Here is a 22764-nt window from a genome sequence, read left to right as displayed (position 1 = left end):
CATATATTTACACGAATGTACAACAATATCGTGTGCCCTTTTCCTGAAAAGATTTTCCAGTAATTGTTTCCCGAGTCGGGAAGTTATCCTGTTTTCAAATGTACCAAAACAAGCAATGCAATGTACTTTTTTTTTTTTTGTCTAATCCATTTCTCCGACGAACAAACTTCGACTTATCGCTCCGTAGTCGAGACAGGAGAATAGTAAGCGAAGAAGTAACCTAATTGACTTTGTATCCACCACAAATTGAAACAAGGGTTGATTCCCAAATAGAATATACATATATCTCGAAAGCAGAAGATCAAATCGAAAAATTGATAAGAACTAAAGGTGTTTATTTCTTCACAAAGAATCTAAATCAGTCATAAAAAATAGGGATTCCTACTTTGAAAAACTAAACTGACCCCAGTAAAGCTATATGACCTTGACTCTATCAAAACAAGACCAACGTCGAACGAACCTTACAATTTTTTCGATGAAGCTTAGTTTCTGAGATGTCTCGTTGCATAAGTTAAAATAGAGTATTGTATATGAATTCTTTACCGTATAAAATATGTACATTCCACGAGACAATGAAGTTGGATATAAATTTGTTATGTGACCAAAATTTCATTGGTCTATGTCGATACAACGCTCTAGGCAGACATGCCTAAATCCGAAACCCGGTGAATCGAAATAGTTTTATTTATATTATTCTGTTTGATGTTATTATATAGTTTCTTTCGTCAATATAACGAGTATACGATTGCATAATAATTCATCATTATTTATTCATGTAAATGGTAGCTTGTATAAATTTTATCATATTTCTATGCATTTGGGGAATTACCTTCTTGTCAGTGCAACTCTGCCGCAGTTACCTATGTAGTTTTGTTTGGATCCGTTTCATTGTTCATGGAACGTACTATAGAACGTAGGGCATACGTAATAGAACGGACTACTCGTGTGTATAAGTTTATTTAAACATTCTCTATGTTCGTATATAATCTGTTCAAGTAAATGGTTACAAAATGCATCTATCGTTTAACAGAGCAACTGTCATTAGAAACTTAATATGCATCAGTGTGAGCATTTAAACAATGTCGTCAAGTATATTCTTACGCGGAGCTCTATTCGTTTGAGCACACCGTGCATGCATACATAGTATACTCGATACTAAGTCGTTGTTTATTGGTTATTTGACGAACATAGACCAGATGGCAGTCGAGACAATAAAGAAGAAGAGTAACGGGAAATCATAGAAGGGCTGTAGAGCGAGTGAGAAAGAGGAAGGGAACGATACCTTCAAACAAATGGCAAATAGGGAAATGTACGAACCACTTGTACATAACCTTTGTTTTCGAAACTCGATTCGTATAGGGTATCGTGTCTTCGACGTGTCGCGTAAAAACTTGCGAATCTTTATCGGATAATGGCCACAGATACGTCGATTCTATCGTAAAAAAAAAAGAATAATGTTTAATTTATAAAGAAGGTAAATTAGTGTAACTTGTCCGAAAGGTCAATGTTCTAACACGACTTCACGCGATACTTTTTGCTCAAAGAATGAGCAACTGAAAGACAAAGTACAATGAAATAGTTATGTTGCCTTCGACTGGTTACTTTAAAACTATCAATTGTCCGTTTTACGAGAACGGTACTTGCGACAGACCCTACTGTCATTTCAAGCACTCGAAGCGAGGTAAGTCACTTTGTTCTTCCGAATTTTTAGTCATGGTAAACGTGTCGTAATGCGTTACAATCGATCGCATTAAAAATGTATTTGACTACATTTCTATCGTAACGATACGCGGACACAAAAGGATGACCATGGACAAACAATGTTTTTATTGTATGTTTTAGAAGATGTCGTGGTTACGACGGAAGCGACCGGGACGCTGGAAAGCCGTACGACAGGCCAGGTTCAAGAAACAAAATCTACATTGGTCCAATCCGACTCAGATGTTTTACAACAGTTAGTAACTGAGGCTGTCAAGAAGGTTCTAGCTAACCAAGAAGTTGCTAATACAGACAAATTTTCGTGTCAGAACGTTGTTTCTCAGGTAGTGGAGGGACTGAAGCCATCTTTGACTCCCGGAGCATCCGCTACATTAGACATAGTCACAGCTAATACAGTAGAGAAAAGAACAGACGTACCAACGCCGATTACTAAACCTGTTCCATGCGTGTATAATCCTACACCCATCGCAGAACTGAAGAAACGTCACATACCGATAATATCCTATATGCCAACCAGGGAAAGTAGAGTAGCCGTGAAACGTAAAAGTTCTCCCGATGGAATTAAGCCATGGCTAAGCACGGGTGGCGAGTCGGCCGACCCTCAAGCTACCGAAGCTAAATATAAACCTACCACAATAGTCAATTCCAATTCGCGGGATGCTATGCAAAGTTATGTACCTACTTGTAAGTCTGACACTGTTTCATCGAATTCGTACGAAGATGGTAATTCGAGCGATTACCTGTTTAAACTCAGGGAGCCATATTATCCAAAGGTTAAGAAGCGGAGGGAAGAGTACGTACCGAAGAAAGTAAAGGCTCCGTTAAAAACCGTTAAGAGTATAAGCGAATTGGCGTTAGATGGATTTGCGTCAGAATTCGATATAGTAAACGAGGTAACGACCGACGCCAAGCCTACTTCTAACGTGCAGTCTATCGAGGAGCCTCGAGATTCTTCTTTAGACTTAGAAGCGAAATTCTCGGACGACGAAGAAGACGACGTTGATATTCACGATAATACCGAAGATTATAGTCATGATTTAAATAAGATCAATGGTGATCTCATCGACGATGCGTCCACGGAACCGAGCGAATTCTTCCATGATATTATGGACAATGACTCCTCGAACGATACGCAAGATACACGTGTTCTTTCACCAAAAGCAAATACTAACGACGAATACAGCAGCAAAGAAAACCGCGACGGGAAGGTGTCGACGCAAGAGAAATCCGCGACTAAAGAAACTTCGAAATCCGAACGACACGATAAGGAAAAGACGGTGGAAGTAGACACGCAGAAAGCGGTCGATAAAAACACAAAGGAACACAAAAGCAGAAGCAAGAGCAAAAGCAAAGATCAAAAGAGTCACGACACTTCTCATAAACGGAACAAGGACAGTCGTGTATCGAGCGAGAAATCGCGTTCTACGTCCGATAGCAAGAGCAAAGACAAAAGTCGTACCAGACACGAAAGTAAGGATTCGAAAAGTAGGAAGCACAATGATAAAAGCAAAGATATAAATCAAGAGAAGCATCGGGACAAAGAGAGGCATAAAGAAAAGAACGAAAGCAAACACAAAAGCAAACGGGATAGGAGGGATTCTCGCGAATCGGAAAGGCATCGCGAGCGCAATTCCAAGTCGTCCGAGAGTTCAAAGAGGCCGGAACGTAACAAGAAAAGAAGCGTCGATAGCAAGCGTTCAAAGTCGGATCGTAAATCCGACGATAAAACGATGGAACGATTACGTGTACATATAGAGAATAGAGATGAAAGAAATTCGACCGACAGGTCCATGAGTCCTTTGGAAAGCTTTCGGTCGAATATGGACGACGCTGGCGACGAGAACGACGACTGCTTTATTAGTTTCATCAATAACGATATGGATGATATTGTTTCGATCGCGTCTGATTCGGATCACGATGTACAAGAGGAGTGCTTGAAGATATTTCAGGTATATTGATGAATTGCTTAGTGTAAGACTGTTATGTAGCTGTGTATTTTAATAGTGTTTATTTTTTTGATTGCTCCCAGGAATATCAAGTGTCTGAACGTTCAAAAAGCACGGTGTCAACGAGAGAATCGTCGTCGGTGCCTGAGAAAGAACAGAGCGAAGATATTCGTAGAAAAAGAGTAGCGCATCCATCGGCGGCTACGTGCGTTAGCAGACAGGTTGTTCGCCAGGAATTGAAGAAAGCCGCGAATCCGCAACTGAAAATGTATGAAAGATGGCGCCTGATGAGAGACACTATCGCGGAGAAGGCAGCTCCAGCGAGTAGTAGCGTTCCCAAGGATGTGCGTCGAAATCATATCGAGGCAACAACAGCAGCAGCGCACAATAACGAAATAAAATTAAATGGAAACGGTAATTGTAATCACAGTAGATCACTTCGATTTTTTAAACAAGTCGGGGACAAGATATTCAAGCATTCTGCATTCTTATCCACGTCTTCGTTTCTGTTGTAGACTTTCTTAATTTTGTTGGTTACTCTCTTGCATCGTTTTTATATTTTCTTTGTGCATATCTGTTCATAGTCAGGGTATATACAAAGGAAGTTTTCTGTTTTTGCAAAATGCAGGTTCTGGTTTAAAAATTCCAAGTCGAATTTTATAATCTTTACCGTGGAAAATTTAAGTGTGTCACCCTGTTTACATTTACTATTTTTCACATAGTAATAGGGCCCTGTGTCTCGTCATTTCTTTTCCAAGCGTGTAATTTGGTTCATCGGCTGTATTACCGTTGCTAATAATGACTTCCAAATTTTGTATTCTTCTCGTGGATGCACGAACTGCCGTTTCCGCTAGAAGTATGGATAGGCTCGTTGGCTTCTTGATTCTCTAATAGAATGGATACTATGCAATTGAACTGGATTGACTGAACTGAATTGGTTGATGAGCTGAACTGAATTGAACTACGACTGGACTAACTCGTGTCGAACGAGGTCGTCTGTTTTTGGTCTTTTGCGGCCTTCGTTGATTTTTATCATGTTCCATGAATTTCATTTCGATTCATCTTTGGTCTATGTGGCCGACTTGATTTTGTGTTGGTTTATCTCGGACCATTTATTTGGGGTTGCGTCGGCGAGTTTGGGTTTCAAGTTAAACGTTAGAGATAAGATTAAGACTGATTGTATTGCGAGATGGATGCCAATGTTCAGTTGTATTTCTCGAGGGAACGTTCAGTCTTCGAAATACAAAGGGACATTTACGGGTGATTAGAACCGCAGAAGTGATTTGTCTACATGCACGATATTTGCAACAGGTCGCGTCAGAATTGCTCACGTGCCGTATGCGAAATCTCTGGCGATAGAGAAGAAAAAGATGACGGAGAACGTGGGTAAATCGACGGAAACGAAAGCAACGGATAATTACAAAACAGCGGCGCAAACCGCGAAGAGCGGTGTACGCGTTGCTCATGTGCCTCAAACCGTGAGTAAAATATTCTAAAGGCACATTCCAAATAAAAGTACCGTTGTAACACGCGTGATTTGCTTGTTACAGGTTCCACAGTTGATACGACCCGAGCCGTTGCAAGTGACCACGCAGAAGTTCCCTCTGAACGTTCGTCAGTATTACGTGAACATGATGCAGGACGTGTGCGTGCAAATTTACACGAACAGCGAGGATGCGGCGCAGCGTGCGCTTAAAGAAGAATTCGCTTGCCACGAGAGGTGTAAAGCGTTGGCGGTCTATAAAAATTCGTGTATGCTTGCTACGCACAGGCTGAGGAAAGAGGCTGATCAAAGTGTATCGATAGAAGGTAGTGCGTCGTTAACAGTGGCCAGTAACAATATGGTGTCCCACGAGGCGGTACTAGCTGGGAAAGCGAAAGGTTCTTGGAGCGTTCTTAAAACGAAGAAATCCGTCACGCAGTTCAGAGGAGTCATGCTTTATGGTATGTTGAAAAAATGGATAATGACGGAACAGCAACTTCGAGATAACGGATTTCCACGTACGCACCCGGACGGTCAAAAGGTGAATCGGCTGCGAAGAGTTCGCGGCGCAAATACCATTTAACCGGGCGTACGTTATCGTTTGATTTGTTTTTAATTGCAGGGCCGTGCAAAGATTTACGTGATAAACACACGGAATCAAAATGTCCTGTCGAAAGTGCCTAACGAAAGAATCTGCAGTCGTTGTGGTCAAACGTACATGATAAACAAACAAGGATTCGCGGTACGGTCGCAGAATTGTATATATCATTGGGGAAGAAAGTTCACGATCAGAGGAGAGGGGAAATATAGTTGTTGTCAACAATATGGTTCCGCGACCGGATGTTGCGACGCGAAGACGCACGTTTGGGAATACACCGACTATGAGAATCTTCGTGGTTATGTGAAAACTTTGCCGAAAGGTACATCGCTATCTTTTACTTTGATATCAGTCGTTAACGCGTTGCTTTGATCATCAAGTGGTAGAAATATAGCAGCGATACTGTGCAAATTTAAATAAACTCTACTATTAGGGTGAAGCACTTAAGACCAGACCAGCCACCTGAATAACTTGGCTGCTATTGGTGATAGGCAAAAATGCATCAGGTGAAAGTTCTTTGGTATCGAGGGGCTGATCATCCGATGTTAGTAGTTTTTTGATAGGTGGAGGCATTGTATTCGTCTTGAAATATTCTATCAGAATGTAATCATTTAAAAAATTCATCTATCAAAAAACTAGTAACATCGGATAATCAGCCCCTCGATACCAAATGATTTTGGCCCGATGCATTTTTCCCTACCACCAATAGCAGCCAAGTTATTCAGGTGGCCGGTCTTAAGTGCCTCATCCTGTATTTATACCACTTGGCGATTCTACATACGAGGTTATTTCCAACGGATTATAATTGATGTTCAATCGTCACCTTTACTCATTGTTCCTTCTTCCGTTTTGCATCTCCCCGAAGACATGCTACTCGAGGAACAGGGAGTTTACGCTCTCGATTGCGAAATGAGTTATACCACGCAAGGCTTAGAACTAACCAGGGTAACGGTTATCGACGAAGATTGCAACGTAGTGTACGAGACGTTGGTTAAACCGCAAAATCCAATAATCGATTATAATACAAGGTAAAATATGTCGAAATACTTCCTCCATTTTCATTTTTCTCACGTTACGCGACGTACCATTCGAACGCGCATTAGGTGGATATGACTTGGCGCGCGTATTGCCCGTTTATTTTTCATACTTCACGTGCCCACAAGTAGCGAGTAACGGTAGGTCTTTGTGGGGGGTGGGTGAATTGCACAGGTTTTCTGGAATCACGGAAGAATGTATGAAGGACGTGACGACAACGTTGCTAGATGTTCAAGCGTCGCTCCTTACAATGTTTTCGGAAAAAACAATATTGGTGGGTCATAGTCTTGAAAGCGATTTCAAAGCGCTGAAACTACTGCACGACACCGTAGTCGACACGAGCATAATGTTTCCGCACAAGAACGGATATCCGCAAAAACGGGCGCTGAAGAACCTTTGTTCCGAGTATCTGAGGAAGATCATACAGAACGATGGTTAGTTAAAAAGTTGTGCGTTGTCGCGGCCATTACATTTTTTTTTCAGAAGTTGAAAAGAACATTATCGTTAACTGGCTTTTCACGACGTTGCAGTCGGTGGACACGACAGCAAAGAGGACGCCGTTGCCTGTATGGAATTGATTCTATGGAAAGCGAAGGAGGAAGCGAAGTTACAGTGAACAAACGCTGGGAGCACTTTTTCAGACTGAATCGTGTACAGCTTACGTTTTTTACGTTTCGCGAATCGTTGATAGTCCCTGTCCAAACTACCGTCGTATGTACTGTATTATAATTTTCCATGTATAAATATGTGATACGCATCTGTCGAGTTGGTCATAGGAATCAGCAGTTCATAGAATCGTCGTTCATTTATCGAATTACAGTCACGGTTCTACGATAGAACGCGTAAGTTCATTTGTTCGTTAGCGAATAATTCATATCGATCGCGCGCAATTCGTACTTTTATAAGATTTCGTTATTCGCTGCGCTTTAGATTTTTGGATCGTTCTGAGTATAAATAAGAACGATGTAGGGGTACCTGCGCTCCGTGTGTTTCTCTTCTTTCTCTTTTTCTTTTTCTTTTTCTCTCGATTGTCTAAGATTGTACGAGATGTACATTTATTTTTGGAGGTTACACGTCTCGCAATAAACGAATTCGAATATTTTTTACGTTCTGAAGTTTTTAATACAGCGGGCGCCGTGAATCGGGGGAACAAATGAACGAGACCCGAGGTAAGTTGAGAACACGTTTCTTTTTCGTCAGTTTTATTATACAATACTACATCGATGCTTCGTTCGAATGTGCGTCCAGTCGCTTTGCATCAATCGATGAATCTCGATCTTTGTTTTGTCGTTCCGGAAATGCTCAACAGTCGTTTAGCCGGACTCGTTTGATCGAACCGAGACAATTTCGGAATGCTTAGACTACGAAAAGGGCAGGTACATACCACGACCTAATCAACGTGATTTGTAAACGGCTGTTAGCAGCTCGTACGCGTCTCTCTCGTCCTCGTAGGCCGACTCTCCTTTCTTTACTATCGTATTAAAAATAATCGTCTCCCTTTCGAATGTATCGCGTTCAGGTTTCGTTACTCCTTCGTTCCACACCCGCCGCCTACCACTCTCTTTCTCTTCTCCCACTTTCTCTCTTATTTTTTCGCTCGATCAGGATTTTTCAAACAACTGAAGGAAAGCATTTCGTGTTTGTCTCATTATCGTCGGCACGATTGCTCTTCGTCAAGTTTATAAAAATTTCAAACGTTCCGGTACACGCGACAATGACTGCGTTCGCACGGTGCAAATGACGCCTGAATTCTAACGTTTGATAGTTCCAACTGCCGACGTTAGGTGTCGCATAAATGCCCTTTTACGCGGTTCTTTAACGTCGACGTTGCAACTCCGTGTCGTTTGGCGAAGAGGCTTAGGGTCATTGATACTACGACTACCGACGATTGACATCTATCTACTTCTACCGGAGGAACCAAAATGACTTGTTTTTGAAAAAGACACGTATTATGAAAATTGTGTTTCCTTGGTAAGTATTTACTTAAAACTAAAATGTAGGCATCCAATAGCGAACATAACTCCTAAGTTCGTTTCGATTACTTTTGTACGTGTAGTTGGAAGTCAAGTTTATCTTCGATAAAAGTCACAACAAATTATAGAGGAACAAGATGTTCTAAAAATGGGTGATCGTTATAACAAATGACAAAACAAGTTACTTTGACCCCCTCGGTAAATCTAGTGTTAGTAACACGCGTAAACGGTTGCAGCGAAATATTTCCCTCCAATTTTCCATTGAGCAGAGATCTTGCAATAACTTTGTCTGGCGTAGAAAATAATTCATCTAAGTTTTTGCATCAAACATTATTGTCAACATGTATTTATAGCCTAATTCTTTGGTATAGTACTTGTTTTTACTGATTCTTTACATTCGTTGCAAAACTGCCAGGCTACGTCCGCCCGCGCGCGTGCAAAGAGAAAAAGAGGGCAAGTTCGTATCGTGGTGTTATGTTCGTAACTGCAATAATTCCAAGGGAAACTCCTACGGTGAGGGTTAACTGCGTGATTGCGACTCCCGTTGCAAGATATCGAACACGATTAAACGCGTTCGTGTTTAACCCCTTGCCGTCGTAAGTTATAGTAGTCGTGAAGTCCAACGTACGAAAACATATTTGCAAGGTATTCGTAAAACGGATTACAAAGTCGTACGGCAAGAGGTTAAGGAAGTAACGTAAAAAGGAAGTGCTTTGTTCAATTCGTGGCCGATTTGACTAGTTGCTTTTATACGGGAATAACTATTCTAGTCGATGATCCTTTAGATTTCAAAAGTTATAGATAATGTTGTCGATAAAAGTAGTAATCAGTTTTCTTAACCCCCTATAATCGAGATTATTTGAAGTTGCAATTGTTGACGTTAGATGTCGCGTAAACACCAGTTTATGGCGGGCTTGAAACATCGATGTTACAATCGAGGAGTGTTTCTAGAAAGTTGTAGGGGGTTAAGTATTCTTTTCGATCGTGCGGCCCATCAAGGGGCAAAATTAATAGACATGGAACGCGATCTACGTATACCAGAAATAGTAGACATTGAATAAATAATATATCACCTTGTTGAATGGTAAAGAAATACATTGTCGATACAAGTTTCGAGTCTACATACTGTCTAACGCAACTGAGTCACGTTGTACCTCAAATTCGGTAGAAGATGGAAGAAACTGTAGAGGGAGCAGTTGAACGGTACGATAATGTCTATTCTTCTACTTCACTTTTTTTCGTAAGTGAACAACCGTTTAACTTTCCATTGTACAATTTTTTCGTATCTATTTCGAAATTCGAAATACAGCCAGACCCAATAGCGTGATGTAACCTGTATATCGATTTACAGAAGGATCCCCTTAATTCTAATTCGAGAATCACTTTGTACTAGGAAGCAGTACAGCCGCCTGTCTTTGGTAAGAATTATTCGAAGATACTCTCCGCTTTGGTTAAGGCAATTTCAAACGAATTGTTTTGAGCGATATTAATAATCGTTGGAATGTAACGTAAGGAACGATCGTGTTCACGACAATTTTGTTAATCGTTTCGATATTCTTCGGCGCATTCATGCTCGATCATGCTACGTGACTATTTGTTCAAATATAGTGCAAGTAAACAAAATTATGTGACTGTAACACGAATAAATCTTTATCGAAATATTTGTTCAAATATCATAAAATTTCACTGTTATGAATAAAAATTTATTCGTTGTTCGAAATAAAATTTGCTCATCTCTGCAACAGGGCCGTGCTGGCATGGGATTATCCTTCGAATAGAAACGGATATAATAGAATTTACATATTCCTGTATGTAAGGAGTACAATCCGTTTCCGTCGAAGATTTTACAACAATTTTCTAGTGGAAGCTCTGCCATAAGTATTTCAACCGTTCGACGCGTTTTTCCGTGTTCTGGCCAGAGATGGGCAACATTCTTATCTAGATAAAAAATCTCGAGTAACAAGTAAAATACAAACATTTCACCTGTTACGGATCGAATAAAAATTCGAATTCGAATGGTACGAATAAATATTTTTCATTCGTTATCTTTCGTTCGAATAATATTCTATTCCTTTTCAGGTTTGACTCTACGGTGGATATCGACAGCGTCCCTTGGTCGGAGCAGATCTCTTTACATCCACTCTACCTTTACTTTGAACCAGAGACAGGTAACGTTCCAAATAAAAAATTTTTAAATAACGAATAACAGTAAGTCGTCGAATAGAAATAAAAATCCCTGATTGTTCGGTCAACCCTGGGAGAAATTTTAATAGGAGATTCTGGGGGCCAAAATAAGACGAAAATGAAGAATACCGATTTGTCGATCGAGGCTTCGTTAAAAAGTTATTAACGTTTAAAGTTCCGCATGTAAAACTGAATGAGAACCAGTATCACGCTCATGCAGTTCTGCGCAGATTGCCGTTCTACAGGTGGAACTTTAAACGTTAATAACTATTTAACAAAGCCTCGATCAACAAATTGGTATTCTTCATTTTCGTCTTATTTTGGCTCCTAGAATCTCCTATTAAAATTTCTCCCAGAGGTGGTTGAACACCCTTTATACAGGGTATTTAAAATGGGGTTGAAGGCCTTGTAGAACAGATGGTACTAAATGGAAGACAAAGCACCGTCTGTCATCCAAGTCCTGAACCCTTTTCCTGACACCCTGTATTTATTTATCTCGCCCATCTCCGTTTCGAACGAGCGGTACGCATGTAACCGAACGTTGAATTTTCGTACCGTATTCACGAAGGAGTTGGAACCTCATATTGAACATATTGAACATACAACTCCTAGGTTCGTTGGAAGACTTGCAGAGCAACGCGGGATACAAAAGCCACGGCGACCACTTACGTATCAGCCTTGCACGTTGTTGGTTGAGTTCGAACGGTCGATAGAGTGCAGGTGGATAGGTAAGGTAGATACCGCAAGGAGAGCCGCATAAATTCGCGAGTTTTTTCAAAGCGTCAAAAAATAGTTCTCACGGGCATTAGACGGTACCTAGGACAACGTCTATCCAATCCCCGTCGTATACGAAGGCAACTGTTCAAAGACACATACGCATCGTGACGTTACGAACGAGAATCACGCATACTTTGTTGGGTACTTGACGCGGACACACGACGTATCGACGCCCAAACGGAACAGAAAATGAAAAAAGCGAGGCGGTACTCGGGGTGTTATTTCTATTTCTTCGTTTTGCTCCGTTTCCCCGTGGTATCTGGCCGGCCATGTTTCACGAGGACACGGATCGTCCGCTGCTTCGAAACGCTTACGACTAGAGCAGGCATGTCCGAGCCAGGCTCCGGAGCTCAGGCACTTTAATACCCCCTTTGTCCAACGCGGAACGTACTCGACGAGAATCGAACGTATCGTCTTTCAGGAGGGAAACGGGCGACCAACCGTGGACATGCCTGGGCTAGACCCCGTAGGCTTTGGCCTCGCATAGGACTACGCGACGTAGATTGCTCTAAGGAAATGTTTACTTGAATTCGTTCTAATTGCGTTACGCTCGTTTCTCTCGTTTCGAACCAGGAGGAAGCGTGCGCAGCGATATCGACGGCCATTTTGGTAGAAAAGTTGGTCTAGCCGAACGGAAAAAATGATTTCGGCCCGATTACGATAAACGTCGAGGGGAGAAGACCCCGTGGCTAATTATTCTTGCTTCCCGTTTTCTTCACGATACGCGGTACAATGGTATACTTTCGCAGAGGCACAGCCTCTTTAGGCCTTGATCAGCCTTCATTCGACGACGTGTTGTCGTTTATCGCTGTATCGGTGTCAACGGTCGCGAGTACCTCGAGTTTGTTATATTTTCACGAGAACGGAGGAAACTGATAACGCGTAACAGTAACAACGTCGACGGTGTAACGGAAACTACCGACAATTATACATTGGCCGCCCACCGACGATACTTATCGTTGGGACACCGACCGAGACCGATAGGGACCGTACGGTGGCTCTTCACGGGGCGATCGGTCGGTCGGAGTCTTGATCGCCGACCAGATAAAGAAACTGAAAGGCGATCGCGAGCAAACTGATACCGAGCAGATCGCCCATCGACGTCAGATACGGTATCGCCGAATTGTCGGGATCGATTTTTCGCTTCCACATCCAGTGTATCATTATGTAGGCGATGTAGAGGAGCGCGGCGACTTGCAACATGGCGGCGCATAAATAAACGAAAACGAACAGAGGCGTCAGCGAGGTCTCGCCATCCTTCATGTAATTGATCAGGTAAATGAAAATTATGTGCCCCGGTATCACCATCGCCATTAGAACTCTGGTGGTCCTCGCGTGTATACCTGCGTGGATAAAATAATAAGAACTGTTTGGCAAATTTCTTTCAGGACGTTTTCGAGCGACGTGGACCGTTACCTTTGCCGAAAAAATTCGCGATAGGAGTGATGAAGATCACGGGGTGCGTGTGACCCGGTGGTATCAGAAGCGTTCCCAGTTCTGCTTGTTTGTGAAGAGCCGTCGATATTCTACTCGCTTGGACAGCCACTAGATTCCCACCGACGCCGTTGATCACCGGTTGGAAAACGGTCAAGTTCTCGAACCGCGATACCATGAATTCCAGTATCAGACCGCCGCAACTGTCGTGCACGGTGATAAACGTCGGTCAATTATCTGTTATTTTCTATTATAAATAGACCGCGGATATTTATGCATTTATGGGGAATTTAGATTGTCAAAAAACTATAGAATGCATTTAATATGCAAAAATATAAGAATTATTGTATTTAGGGGTTGAAAGAACCCTCTACGAAGCTCTTATTTTATTAATAAATATATGAATTTGCATAAAAATCCGCAGTCTAATTATAAATATCGTCTTGATTAAATTCGACTCGTTGCTCACCTGCTTATCAACATAGCGATCATGACGGGGGTCCATCCGAAGTAGAGGACGCCGTTGGTGTACTTGTTCCTCTTGGCGATCCATACCCAGAGCGGCGTAACCAGGATGTAACAGGCGATCACGAGCGGGGCGACCCAATCTTGCTTGTTTATCGACTCGTAGAGGATCGTGGAGATCCAAGAGAGCAAAGCCAGGGATGTGATGTCGCCGAGGCTGGCGGCTATTGGCGTCGCGACGTTGTCTGGATTTATGTGGCAATGCCGTGAGAAAACGATCACGCCCGCGGTTATCAGCCCGAGGACGAACGACGCCAGGGACGCCGTGACCAGGCTGCTCGCGCACAACAGGTAAGAATGATCCAACGATATGGTACCGTTTCGAAACGCCCCCATCACGATCGCCACCAGGGAGCCCAGAAATCCAACCACTATCGCCTGGCACTGTCAACACGACACTGACCTTCTTTACATAAACGTACAAGCGTGAAAAGAAAACAAAAGGGGGAAGGATTATTTCATGCATCGTCGTACAATAGTCCTTCGTTTAATGACAGAAATTTTGGTCCGTCCAGACGACGATCAGAGATTTCAAATTGTCTTCGAAACGATCTTATCAACCTAAAGGTATTTCAAGGTTCATCCAGCCGGTTTTTGAATTCACGGTCGCGCGTATGGCGAGCAAAAGATCCAATAAGCGAGAGAATACTGTATTCCCGCGTGTTGCATCCTACGACGAACGTAACGTTTGCTAACGAAGGTCGTTAATCATTGACGCGCTGAAAGCGTGATCAAACAAAATCGTGGCGCCAATGATAAGGTGTTCGCGAGTCGCGCACCTTGTTGCTGATAATTGTCCCTGACTTTGAATAATTGCAACGATCGTGAGAAAACGTTGGCGTTTTCCTTCTTAACGAAGGAAACGACTGGCTGGACGGACGAAAATGCGGAAAATATAGAGCCTCGGAGACGGAAATAGCAGAGCGGAAAAAGATAGGGGGACTTAAGTAGACTGATCACACCGTTCGACAAATATGAGAACCTGTTCCTTGTTTTTAAATATCCACTGGCCGATCCTGGTACTGTTTATTGATCGTTGGCGCTCAGTTCTTTATAGAAAATTATTATTCGACAGTTAGGTATTAAAAGGTCTTCAATGTTTTTGTGGACTAAGCTGATCAGCTTCTGGGTGTTGTGGACGCGATATTTTAGATGGATCACCCGGTGGATATTGCAATAAAAATTCGTGTTAAGACGGTGTGATAGGCAAACACGGTGAAAGAAAATGTTTTTTTCGGGTGCATCGGTTTCTTCTTATCTCTTACCAAATTCTGGATATAACCCGTCTTAACTGCGTGTCATACGTGTGTAATAACGCTTTAGATAACAACAACAATTTACAAATTATTGTCAAAGCGTAGGCAGTCTTTTTAAAAAATGTTTTAAACGTTTCCAGAGTCGACGTTCATTTTACCAAGGGAAGTCTTTCGTTCCCCGCGCGTTCGATCAGGACTAAAATTAACTATACGTAACCGACTCACCTGAATCAATACTAGGTTTCCAACGATCATGTACCATTGTTGTTTCGGCGTGTCCATGTTCCCTAGGTTCGCTTGGGTAGAGAGTCGCGACGCCAATGTCATCTCCAAATTGCCTTTCAGGCCCAACAGCGCCGGCACCAAAATGATCAGCTCGCTTACTTTTTCGAAAACCACCCAGTGCTGTCGACAAAACGAAACTCGATGAAATTCCGCGCGACAAAAGTCACGGAAAAGTTCTATTGCTCTTGCTCGGAGGATTCTCACTATATTCGATCTCTCTATTTAAACTCTTGGACCACTCGAAGAGGACATGCAGTCGTGTTTGTCCGGACCATCGAGTGGCCATTATTCGTTCACGCGACAAACTCAAACACTCTTCTTTCTCGCCTCAGCCACTCGCAAAGACGTTCCCTACGTTGGTCTAACGGTCGAGAAGAGGGCGAATAAGGGTTCGATCGTACTTGCACCAAATCCAGAACTAATCCAGCCCCCACCATGCCAAGGCCAGCGATGAGAAACGGTATGAAAACTTGAATGGTGATCGCCAGGTAGGACTCGATCGGTTCCTCCTCGGTGACGCCGTAAAGTTTGCTCTCGGCGACGACGTCGGGCAGACGTCCGCTGTCGGTGGTCCCCTCCTCGAAGATGGGCACCTCCATGTAATCCTCGTCCAGGGACTTGTTGGCGGCGTCCACCGCGACGGTGGTCACGATCACAATGTTAACGTTGCTGTCCATGCACATGTTCGGATCCGTGACCATGGTTATGTCCGTGGCCGAGGACGTGCTCGTGACCGTCTTCCCGGCCGGTGAACGGGTCTCCGCTGGTGTTATCCTGGTGGAACTTTGCTTTTCGGAGAGCAGAGGTTCCCTGGATTGATCACTGGGAAACAAATCATTCTGTCAAATTCGTCACAGTCTTCAGTCTCCTTGAACATTAGTAATTTATGAATACGGTCAACGCGTAACACATTTTGTTGTATCGTGTCATTGTGGTGGACAACTACTTGAGATTGGTTATTCCCCAGTGGAAAGCATTTTCGTTAGTATTGTTGACGTTGCTATGGGCTGATAAGTTTAAAAAACACTCGAGTCTTTTTGTTAGAATCGAGGGTGTTAAGAAACGTTGAATTTTCTGTTACAGATTACCTTCAGATTGACTTAGAATAATCTAAGAAATCTAAGATCAATGGAAACATTATCGAACTTCGGTTCCTTGAGCCATTAATCCTTCTCGAATCGAGTTTCATTCATTCTTAAACGTGCATCAACATCTTAATCGACAAATTATAGTTGCGTACAATCTGTTTATTGCGATTGAATTAGTGAAGTTTTGAGTAACGTACTGTCGCAAGTGTATCGATAAGCTGATACGCTGCCTCAATAATTCGTTGCCAATAAAAGATTGTGTACGTTTGGAGATCACATAATATACACGTTTATTGTTATGAATGAAACCTAAGAGTCTTAACTACTCTTTCCATCGACACCAAGCTTTGGATTTGTACGTGAATGTTCTTCAAAATGGAAGGTCTAAGAGAATCTCTGAACGTTTGGGAAGTACAGCCACTGGAGTATTCTTGTTCTATTCATAGGATTAATTTAATAATGGATCAATCTGTGCATATATTAAGCGATGTTCTGGCGTTCGTATGTACAAATAATCGGGTACCAGAGAACTAGATTCTATGAGCAGGCAATATATGGGTCACAGGGTTAATCAATTTTTAAACGAGCGAGATACAAGGACCTTTTATTATACAATGGTCCGCGGTAAATAAAAGGCTAAGAACCGCTATTATAGAGGGTTAAAGACTAGACCGGTTAATTGTTTAATTCAATTTGCACTCGAGGGGTTGATCGCCGTTACGACGACAGGATACAACAACGTTTCAAAAATATTTCCAACCTACGTACCCGGGAAACGAAGTTACGTTACGATCGTACTAATTTCCCGTTTTAAAGTAAAAAAAAAAATATACCGCGCAGGCAACGATTACGGCTGTCAGATTCTTTTAAAAAACATGCTTGTTTACGTTCCAGTTGCACGCGCGTAGTAGCCGGATGAAAGCAAAAAAAGTTGCTACGAATACCAAATGAACGTACTCCGCGCGAGGATAATAATTGAGCGGAACAAAGCTGTACATCGAGATTAAACTTTAACGCATAATATCGAGCCTTGACGTCGCGCCGAGGAAACGTCGAAGATAAATAAAAATATTCCTGCCGACTGAAACGAATTTTTTCCAATTGTTAACGCAACGCAATTTTCCAACGACGGAACGACGTTTAATCGCGGCGTGCAACGTCCATCTGTATAAACAATAATTACCCTCGCGTGGCACGGAAATCGACGCACGCGGAGAACGAAATAAATAAAAAAGCAACGGTTCCACGTACTTTTCAAATTTGACTCCTGGGACATCGACATGGGCGTGTTTGTCGGGTGGTAGTCGTACCGGATGTTGATGCACCTGGTCTTCTATCATCTTCTACTGAGGACCCCGTGTGACTCGCTGCGACGGATATATAGCCATTCTCCTTTGAGAATGATAACGCATGTCTAAATATTCGTACGCTGGTCGTTGTATTTCAGGACAAGAATCGTGGAAATTACGTAACTAGCTAGGGACGCTATCTCTAGTTTGGATCGCTCGCGAAACCGTCTGCGAGACGCGCGAAAAAATAAATTAACTGCAACTTTCGGTGTCGTACGTGCGCGATACCGTCACAGATAAAATACGATCGTTTTTCGTATTAGATCGTTGCCCGATAAATCCTTTTACCTTCGACGAGACGCGTCGCGTCGCCTACGTCTTCCCTTATTTGTTCGTTCCCCGTCTATTTTTCCTCCGTCGTCTGTCGGTTATCAGTATCGTTCACCGTCTCGCTGGAAAACCAGATCTCTCCCGTTCAAACGATCGTTCGATCGCGAACTTTCTTTCGAAAAGTGGAAAATTATCTTTTTGGTGCACGCGTCGAGAACGAAGGAAACGGATGAAAACGTGCAATGCTCGTCGATCGTCGATTCGCGTAAGAAGGAAACGGACACTGGGTAGTCGTTGAAACGGTTTCGTATCGAGCGTGGCCGTTTCGAGGATACCGTTGGTGATATGTACCTGGTGTTTCGTAACCGGATCCTCGACAGTGGGTTGAATGCTGGCCGAATTCATAGACTCGGGGATCCCCGTTTTCGGCGTCGTTCTCAAAACTGTGTCGACTCTGGCAAAAAAGAAAATCAACCGTCGTCACGCATTTGGCTGTGTAAGGCTGGCGGGCCTGTGCGAGGCCGTTTCACGCTACGGTTACATCGCGACTGATCTCGATCGTGCATCACGCTTGTCTCCTGAAAACTCGCTCCGGACGTTTACCGGGTAACACGCGACGAACGGAGCAAGCGCGAATCTATCGATCGTCGCTCCGACTAATTGTAAAGCTTCTGCCTTGCCTTCTTGGTTCCCGGCTCGTCTGCCTAACCCCGACCTGCTTGCCATTTCTCCTCGATCGTCACTCTAAGCACTGCCTACCTGACTGTTTCTCTGTCTGACCGCGGAGTCTGTCCATCGACTAACCAGGCTCCGTGACGGTTTTTCTCGCGAGGCGCCGTTTCGTTAATCTGCCTCTTACATCTAATCTCTTCCAGCGGATTCTCCATTGTTTAATTGGCTAATCAATCGCGCGGGAATCAAACGAAGGTCTAACCGCGATATCGTTCGCCGTCGTCGTGTTCACCAACGGGATCTCACGAAATATCATTCGGATCGATCGGTATTCATCGATCACCGAACGATGTTTTATTATATTTTATCGACTTTGGAACCCGATCGGGGTTGCAGACGGGGGCTGCAAAGGTGTAACTTTCCCGTTAAAAATTCCATCGTCGTCGCTCGGCACGCAACTCGGGAGTCGAACTCGCGATAAATGACACTGTTATGCAACGACGTCACACAGGAAACTGAAAGTTTGCACGATTCCGACTAAACACTCGAGGCTATCGGGTGCACGGGTTGAAATTTGTTTATACCCCGGTTACACGTACAATGGCGGGGACCTCGGTTATCAAATCGACCCTCGCGGCGTCATCGCTGCTTTCGATTCTAGATCGAACCTCCCAGGGTCAGATTAAAACGCTTCGTTTCGCGGAATCAAAGCCAATTTCACGGCATTCCAGATTTCAATGATACTATTATCGCGACCAGAATTCGTGGAATCTCGTAAAAATATAACGATTTACGAGTTAATAGAACTGGAAATTTTAATCGATTCTCAACCCTTAAGTGGGACTTCGAATCAAAGATTTTTAAGCATTTTAAAAATAATGACTAATGGAGGATTACATAAATTTTACAATAATCCATTTATTTTTAGAAAACAAATCTAAAATCTTTGTTGTTCGCGACTGAACCTGATTTCGAATCTCGCTGCTCGCGTTGTGAGCTCACGTTGCATATTAATTATAGCAGAATTATGGAAATAATATTCGACGCTATTATCTCGAATATCTCGTCTTAGGGAACGATTAGACGCGTTGCGCTCGGATGTACGTATTGTTGCGCTTCTGCAACAGTTTCTAAGAACGTTCGCTTCGGTAACGAGCCAGTTTAAACACGGGAAATGCTAACATTGCGAAATCCGAGTCTTGTATTCGACAAAAAACATCGAATCTTTGTTGTGGCAGGAACAATATTTGTAGAATGACGGAACGCGCGCGCGAGCAACGGAAACGGTGCCAAAAATCGCGTCGATTGTTAGTTACTCGTCGATAAATACTTCGCGCTACCGTTTCGCGGCTCGAGCGATTTCGCAAGAATCATTTCGTAATGTTTACACTTTTATCTACTTCCTCAAAGATCAATTGCATAAGCTGTTTTATGGTCCGTCCACGAATCGAGCGTTTCGCTTTGACATTGGAGAGTTAACTCCCGCGCGTCGCGACGCTATAGCTGCAGAAAGCACGTTTCTCGTGCGTCCAAGTACACGCGATAGTTTACTCGTGCAACGATAGTCGATCGAAAGAGCCTCGATGTCACGGTTTCGCTTACACGGGTTATATTCACGAAATAAAAACGGTACCTTACCGTGGCGACCTGTGGATCCTGTTTTCGTCGATCTCGCACGCGTCAATAAAGAACCAACGATATTCGTACTCGGAATTTCTGTAAAAAGTATAGTTGTATGCGTTGAATCGATCCGTAACAGAGTTGGGGAAAATTCTTATCTACGATAAAACTTTTGGATAACGAGTAAAAGATAAACGACTGTTTACCAGTCACTCGTTAGAAAATATTAGAATTTCAATTACGGCACGAAACATTTGACGATCAGCTAACGATAACGCGTTGACTGGCACGCCTGTTTCCCGTGTACAAAAGTGTCCTCGACGTTTGTTCGAATCCTACTACTTCTCATTTTATAGCATTTTTATACGTTTGTTCTGTTATTAATAAAATAGATCTACATCGAAGTCGAAGGGGGAGGAACAGTTTCTGATAGCATAGAAAGTCCCAAGATGCGCGGAAATAAACCAGGAACAAATAGCGCGACATTGTAAAATACACTCTAGATTAACTACGCATTTGCACCGGGAAGCGTAAAATGGCATTTTCCTCTTTCGACTGATCTAACGTTTCTCGGGGAATTCTCGAACTAAGCAAACAGAATGCTACGTAATACAAATGACTTTAATTTTTCATACTGGGTTACGAATTATTCCAGTCCATACCGCGTTATTAAAAGAGCGTTACGTGTTGTCGACGATCTATATATCTTTGGAATTAAACCAGCTGTTCGACTAGTTTCGAATACAATTTTGAGAAACAGTCGGATGGTAGAACGATCGAAGTGTCGAGAAATGGCGAGAGCAGGTCGTTTAATGGCAATTCTAGAAAAATCTACCGACAAGGGGAGGACGTAACGTTTAATTAAAAAATTTTTCAACGATTCTCGAGCAAAAATAATCAGACAGGGATCCAAATTTATATTTATAAAGATAACTTCTTCGAACGATCGCGATTCGTAGATTCGAGCTTTGGGTTACGAATCCACCGCCATTGCGATCGTTCGAGGAGGCTGCGCGCGTCCAAAAATGAAATTCCAGAAAAGAAATCGCTGGCAGCGGCGAGCCGGGACGTCGACGGTGGATCGTTTGGCGTAGAAAATTTTAAAGAAACCATAGATAATATCAAGATCGAGGATCAAACCACCGTCCGGCGATATCCACGCGTTGGCATTTGCAAACATTGCCGTTTAACGTTTGCGGCGCGCGAGTACGAAGCACTTCCGTAACATATTCACAAATTGATAAATTACTCCACGTGTTTAAGTTCGACCATGAGGAGCAATAACTTAACATACGTTTTGATACTTGGTTCCCGTGACCCGCGAAGCACATTCTCGAACGCATCCCTTTCGTTTACCATGGAAAACGACGAATTCCCGTGGCCTTGCCCCCATGCTATCCTCGTGTCCCTTGCTCCATATCCTGCGGCAGTCGCGGGGAATACACACGCTTGAGGTGAACCCGAACGTCGCAAAAACGGCGCAAAGAGATCGTGATTATACTTACGCAGGGCTGCGTCGCGAGACAAAATGGTAAACAGCAGATAAACGCAACCGGGCGAATTGAATTTTACGAGTTAACGATTACCGGGTGGCGAGTCCGCTCGTTTATCGGGACGATTCGCGTTTTTACGATCCTCGCGCCTAGAACGTAGTCGTTCTTCGTCCGTTTCTATATTTTTTTTTTTAATTTTTCGCTACGTTTTTTATTTCCTTTTGAAATTCACGCGACGACATCTCTGGCCGTTAATTGTTTCGTTTCGTAACCGACGTGGATTGAACCGAGAACCGGGAGGACGGTTAGGCGATTGTTATGTCTTTGATCGTTGTATTTCCGTCGGGCAAGGTACGCGTCGAGAGACGTTTCGCAAACGAACACTGTCTTTTCTCTCCCTTTCGTGTCGTTTGACAACGGTACGGAAACCGCGGCACCCGGGCGGCCAGCTTGAGGAAAAACACTTTTAGAAAACGGTCTCGATGGGACAACGCGATAGATGAAATCTAAAATGCTCCGTCGAGACCGAGGCGATAGTTGGCACTGACAGATCTAACTATTTCATTGACGGAGACGGTCCGTGATGTGCCTCTCGACCACAACTTGGTCGTTTCGTTCGTACGTTGTACGTGTACGAATCGTTGAGTCGACGACGTGTACGTACACGTGCACGCATCGCGGACGTACGTACGTGGAAACGCACACAGACGGCCGGTGGCTGTGCCTCGCTTACGCGATTACGCTTACGAACCTTTACCGCCCTACTCGTAACTCGACCGTACGATATCGCACGAAAGAAAGATACTACCACCACCACCGCCAGAGATCGAGCCAAACCGAGTTTAACTCGGTCCATGTAGCTTAGCTAGCGGTCTGTCTGACCTACCTACGCCGGTGCGGTGTGGCCGCCTCGATCTTCGCGTCCACCTTAAACTTATAGACATTAACTCCTGAAATTTACCACACGGTACTCTAGATTCTAGTATTCCTGGAATCTGTGAGCTCTGTGAGCTTAGATCTCCAAAAGCTGTGCATTTTGCTACGCTCTTCAAGAGAC

The 22764-nt window shown here is 43.3% G+C and overlaps 2 protein-coding genes across 4 annotated transcripts; one reads left to right on the top strand and one right to left on the bottom strand.

The window, feature by feature from the left end:
• Positions 1–927: 927 nt before the first annotated feature.
• On the top strand, positions 928–7747 carry LOC122397606 (RNA exonuclease 1 homolog). The gene is made up of 9 exons (XM_043396858.1): positions 928–1681; positions 1843–3668; positions 3749–4079; positions 4977–5143; positions 5216–5689; positions 5771–6068; positions 6612–6774; positions 6956–7215; positions 7312–7747. Exons 1-9 carry the CDS (start codon positions 1582–1584, stop codon positions 7395–7397), a joined length of 3705 nt encoding a protein of 1234 aa, XP_043252793.1. The 5' UTR covers positions 928–1581; the 3' UTR covers positions 7398–7747.
• Positions 7748–9387: 1640 nt separating this feature from the next.
• On the bottom strand, positions 9388–22287 carry LOC122397794 (solute carrier family 41 member 1-like). Of its 3 annotated transcripts, XM_043397196.1 has the most exons (9): positions 21720–22287; positions 21509–21635; positions 18274–18376; positions 17555–17695; positions 15617–16037; positions 15156–15335; positions 13619–14058; positions 13132–13352; positions 9388–13058 (listed from the first exon to the last, which is right to left on the bottom strand). In XM_043397196.1, the coding sequence occupies exons 4-9, from the start codon at positions 17641–17643 to the stop codon at positions 12718–12720; spliced, it is 1692 nt and encodes a 563-aa protein (XP_043253131.1). In that variant the 5' UTR covers positions 17644–17695; positions 18274–18376; positions 21509–21635; positions 21720–22287; the 3' UTR covers positions 9388–12717. The 3 variants fall into 3 exon arrangements, with proteins under 3 accessions (XP_043253131.1, XP_043253132.1, XP_043253133.1); XM_043397197.1 differs by lacking the exons at positions 21509–21635; positions 21720–22287 and adding an exon at positions 20233–20331; XM_043397198.1 differs by lacking the exons at positions 21509–21635; positions 21720–22287 and adding an exon at positions 18682–18709.
• Between the last annotated feature and the right edge of the window lie 477 nt (positions 22288–22764).

Source organism: Colletes gigas, unplaced genomic scaffold, assembly GCF_013123115.1.
Source record: "Colletes gigas isolate AHSC1104 unplaced genomic scaffold, ASM1312311v1 Colletes_gigas_Sc00010, whole genome shotgun sequence".
NCBI lineage: Eukaryota > Metazoa > Arthropoda > Insecta > Hymenoptera > Colletidae > Colletes > Colletes gigas.
This window is presented reverse-complemented; position numbering and strand designations above follow the sequence as displayed.

Coding starts and splice junctions, on each gene's coding strand:
- LOC122397606 (XM_043396858.1), top strand. CDS start 1,582: ATGTTGCCTTCGACTGGTTACTTTAAAACTATCAATTGTCCGTTTTAC. Junction 4,080..4,976: donor AATAAAATTAAATGGAAACG/GTAATTGTAATC, acceptor TATTTGCAACAG/GTCGCGTCAGAATTGCTCAC. Junction 5,690..5,770: donor CGCACCCGGACGGTCAAAAG/GTGAATCGGCTG, acceptor TTTTAATTGCAG/GGCCGTGCAAAGATTTACGT.
- LOC122397794 (XM_043397196.1), bottom strand. CDS start 17,643: ATGATAGAAGACCAGGTGCATCAACATCCGGTACGACTACCACCCGAC. Junction 15,336..15,616: donor TAGTTCTGGATTTGGTGCAA/GTACGATCGAAC, acceptor TTTTGTCGACAG/CACTGGGTGGTTTTCGAAAA. Junction 13,059..13,131: donor CGCGAATTTTTTCGGCAAAG/GTAACGGTCCAC, acceptor TTATCCACGCAG/GTATACACGCGAGGACCACC.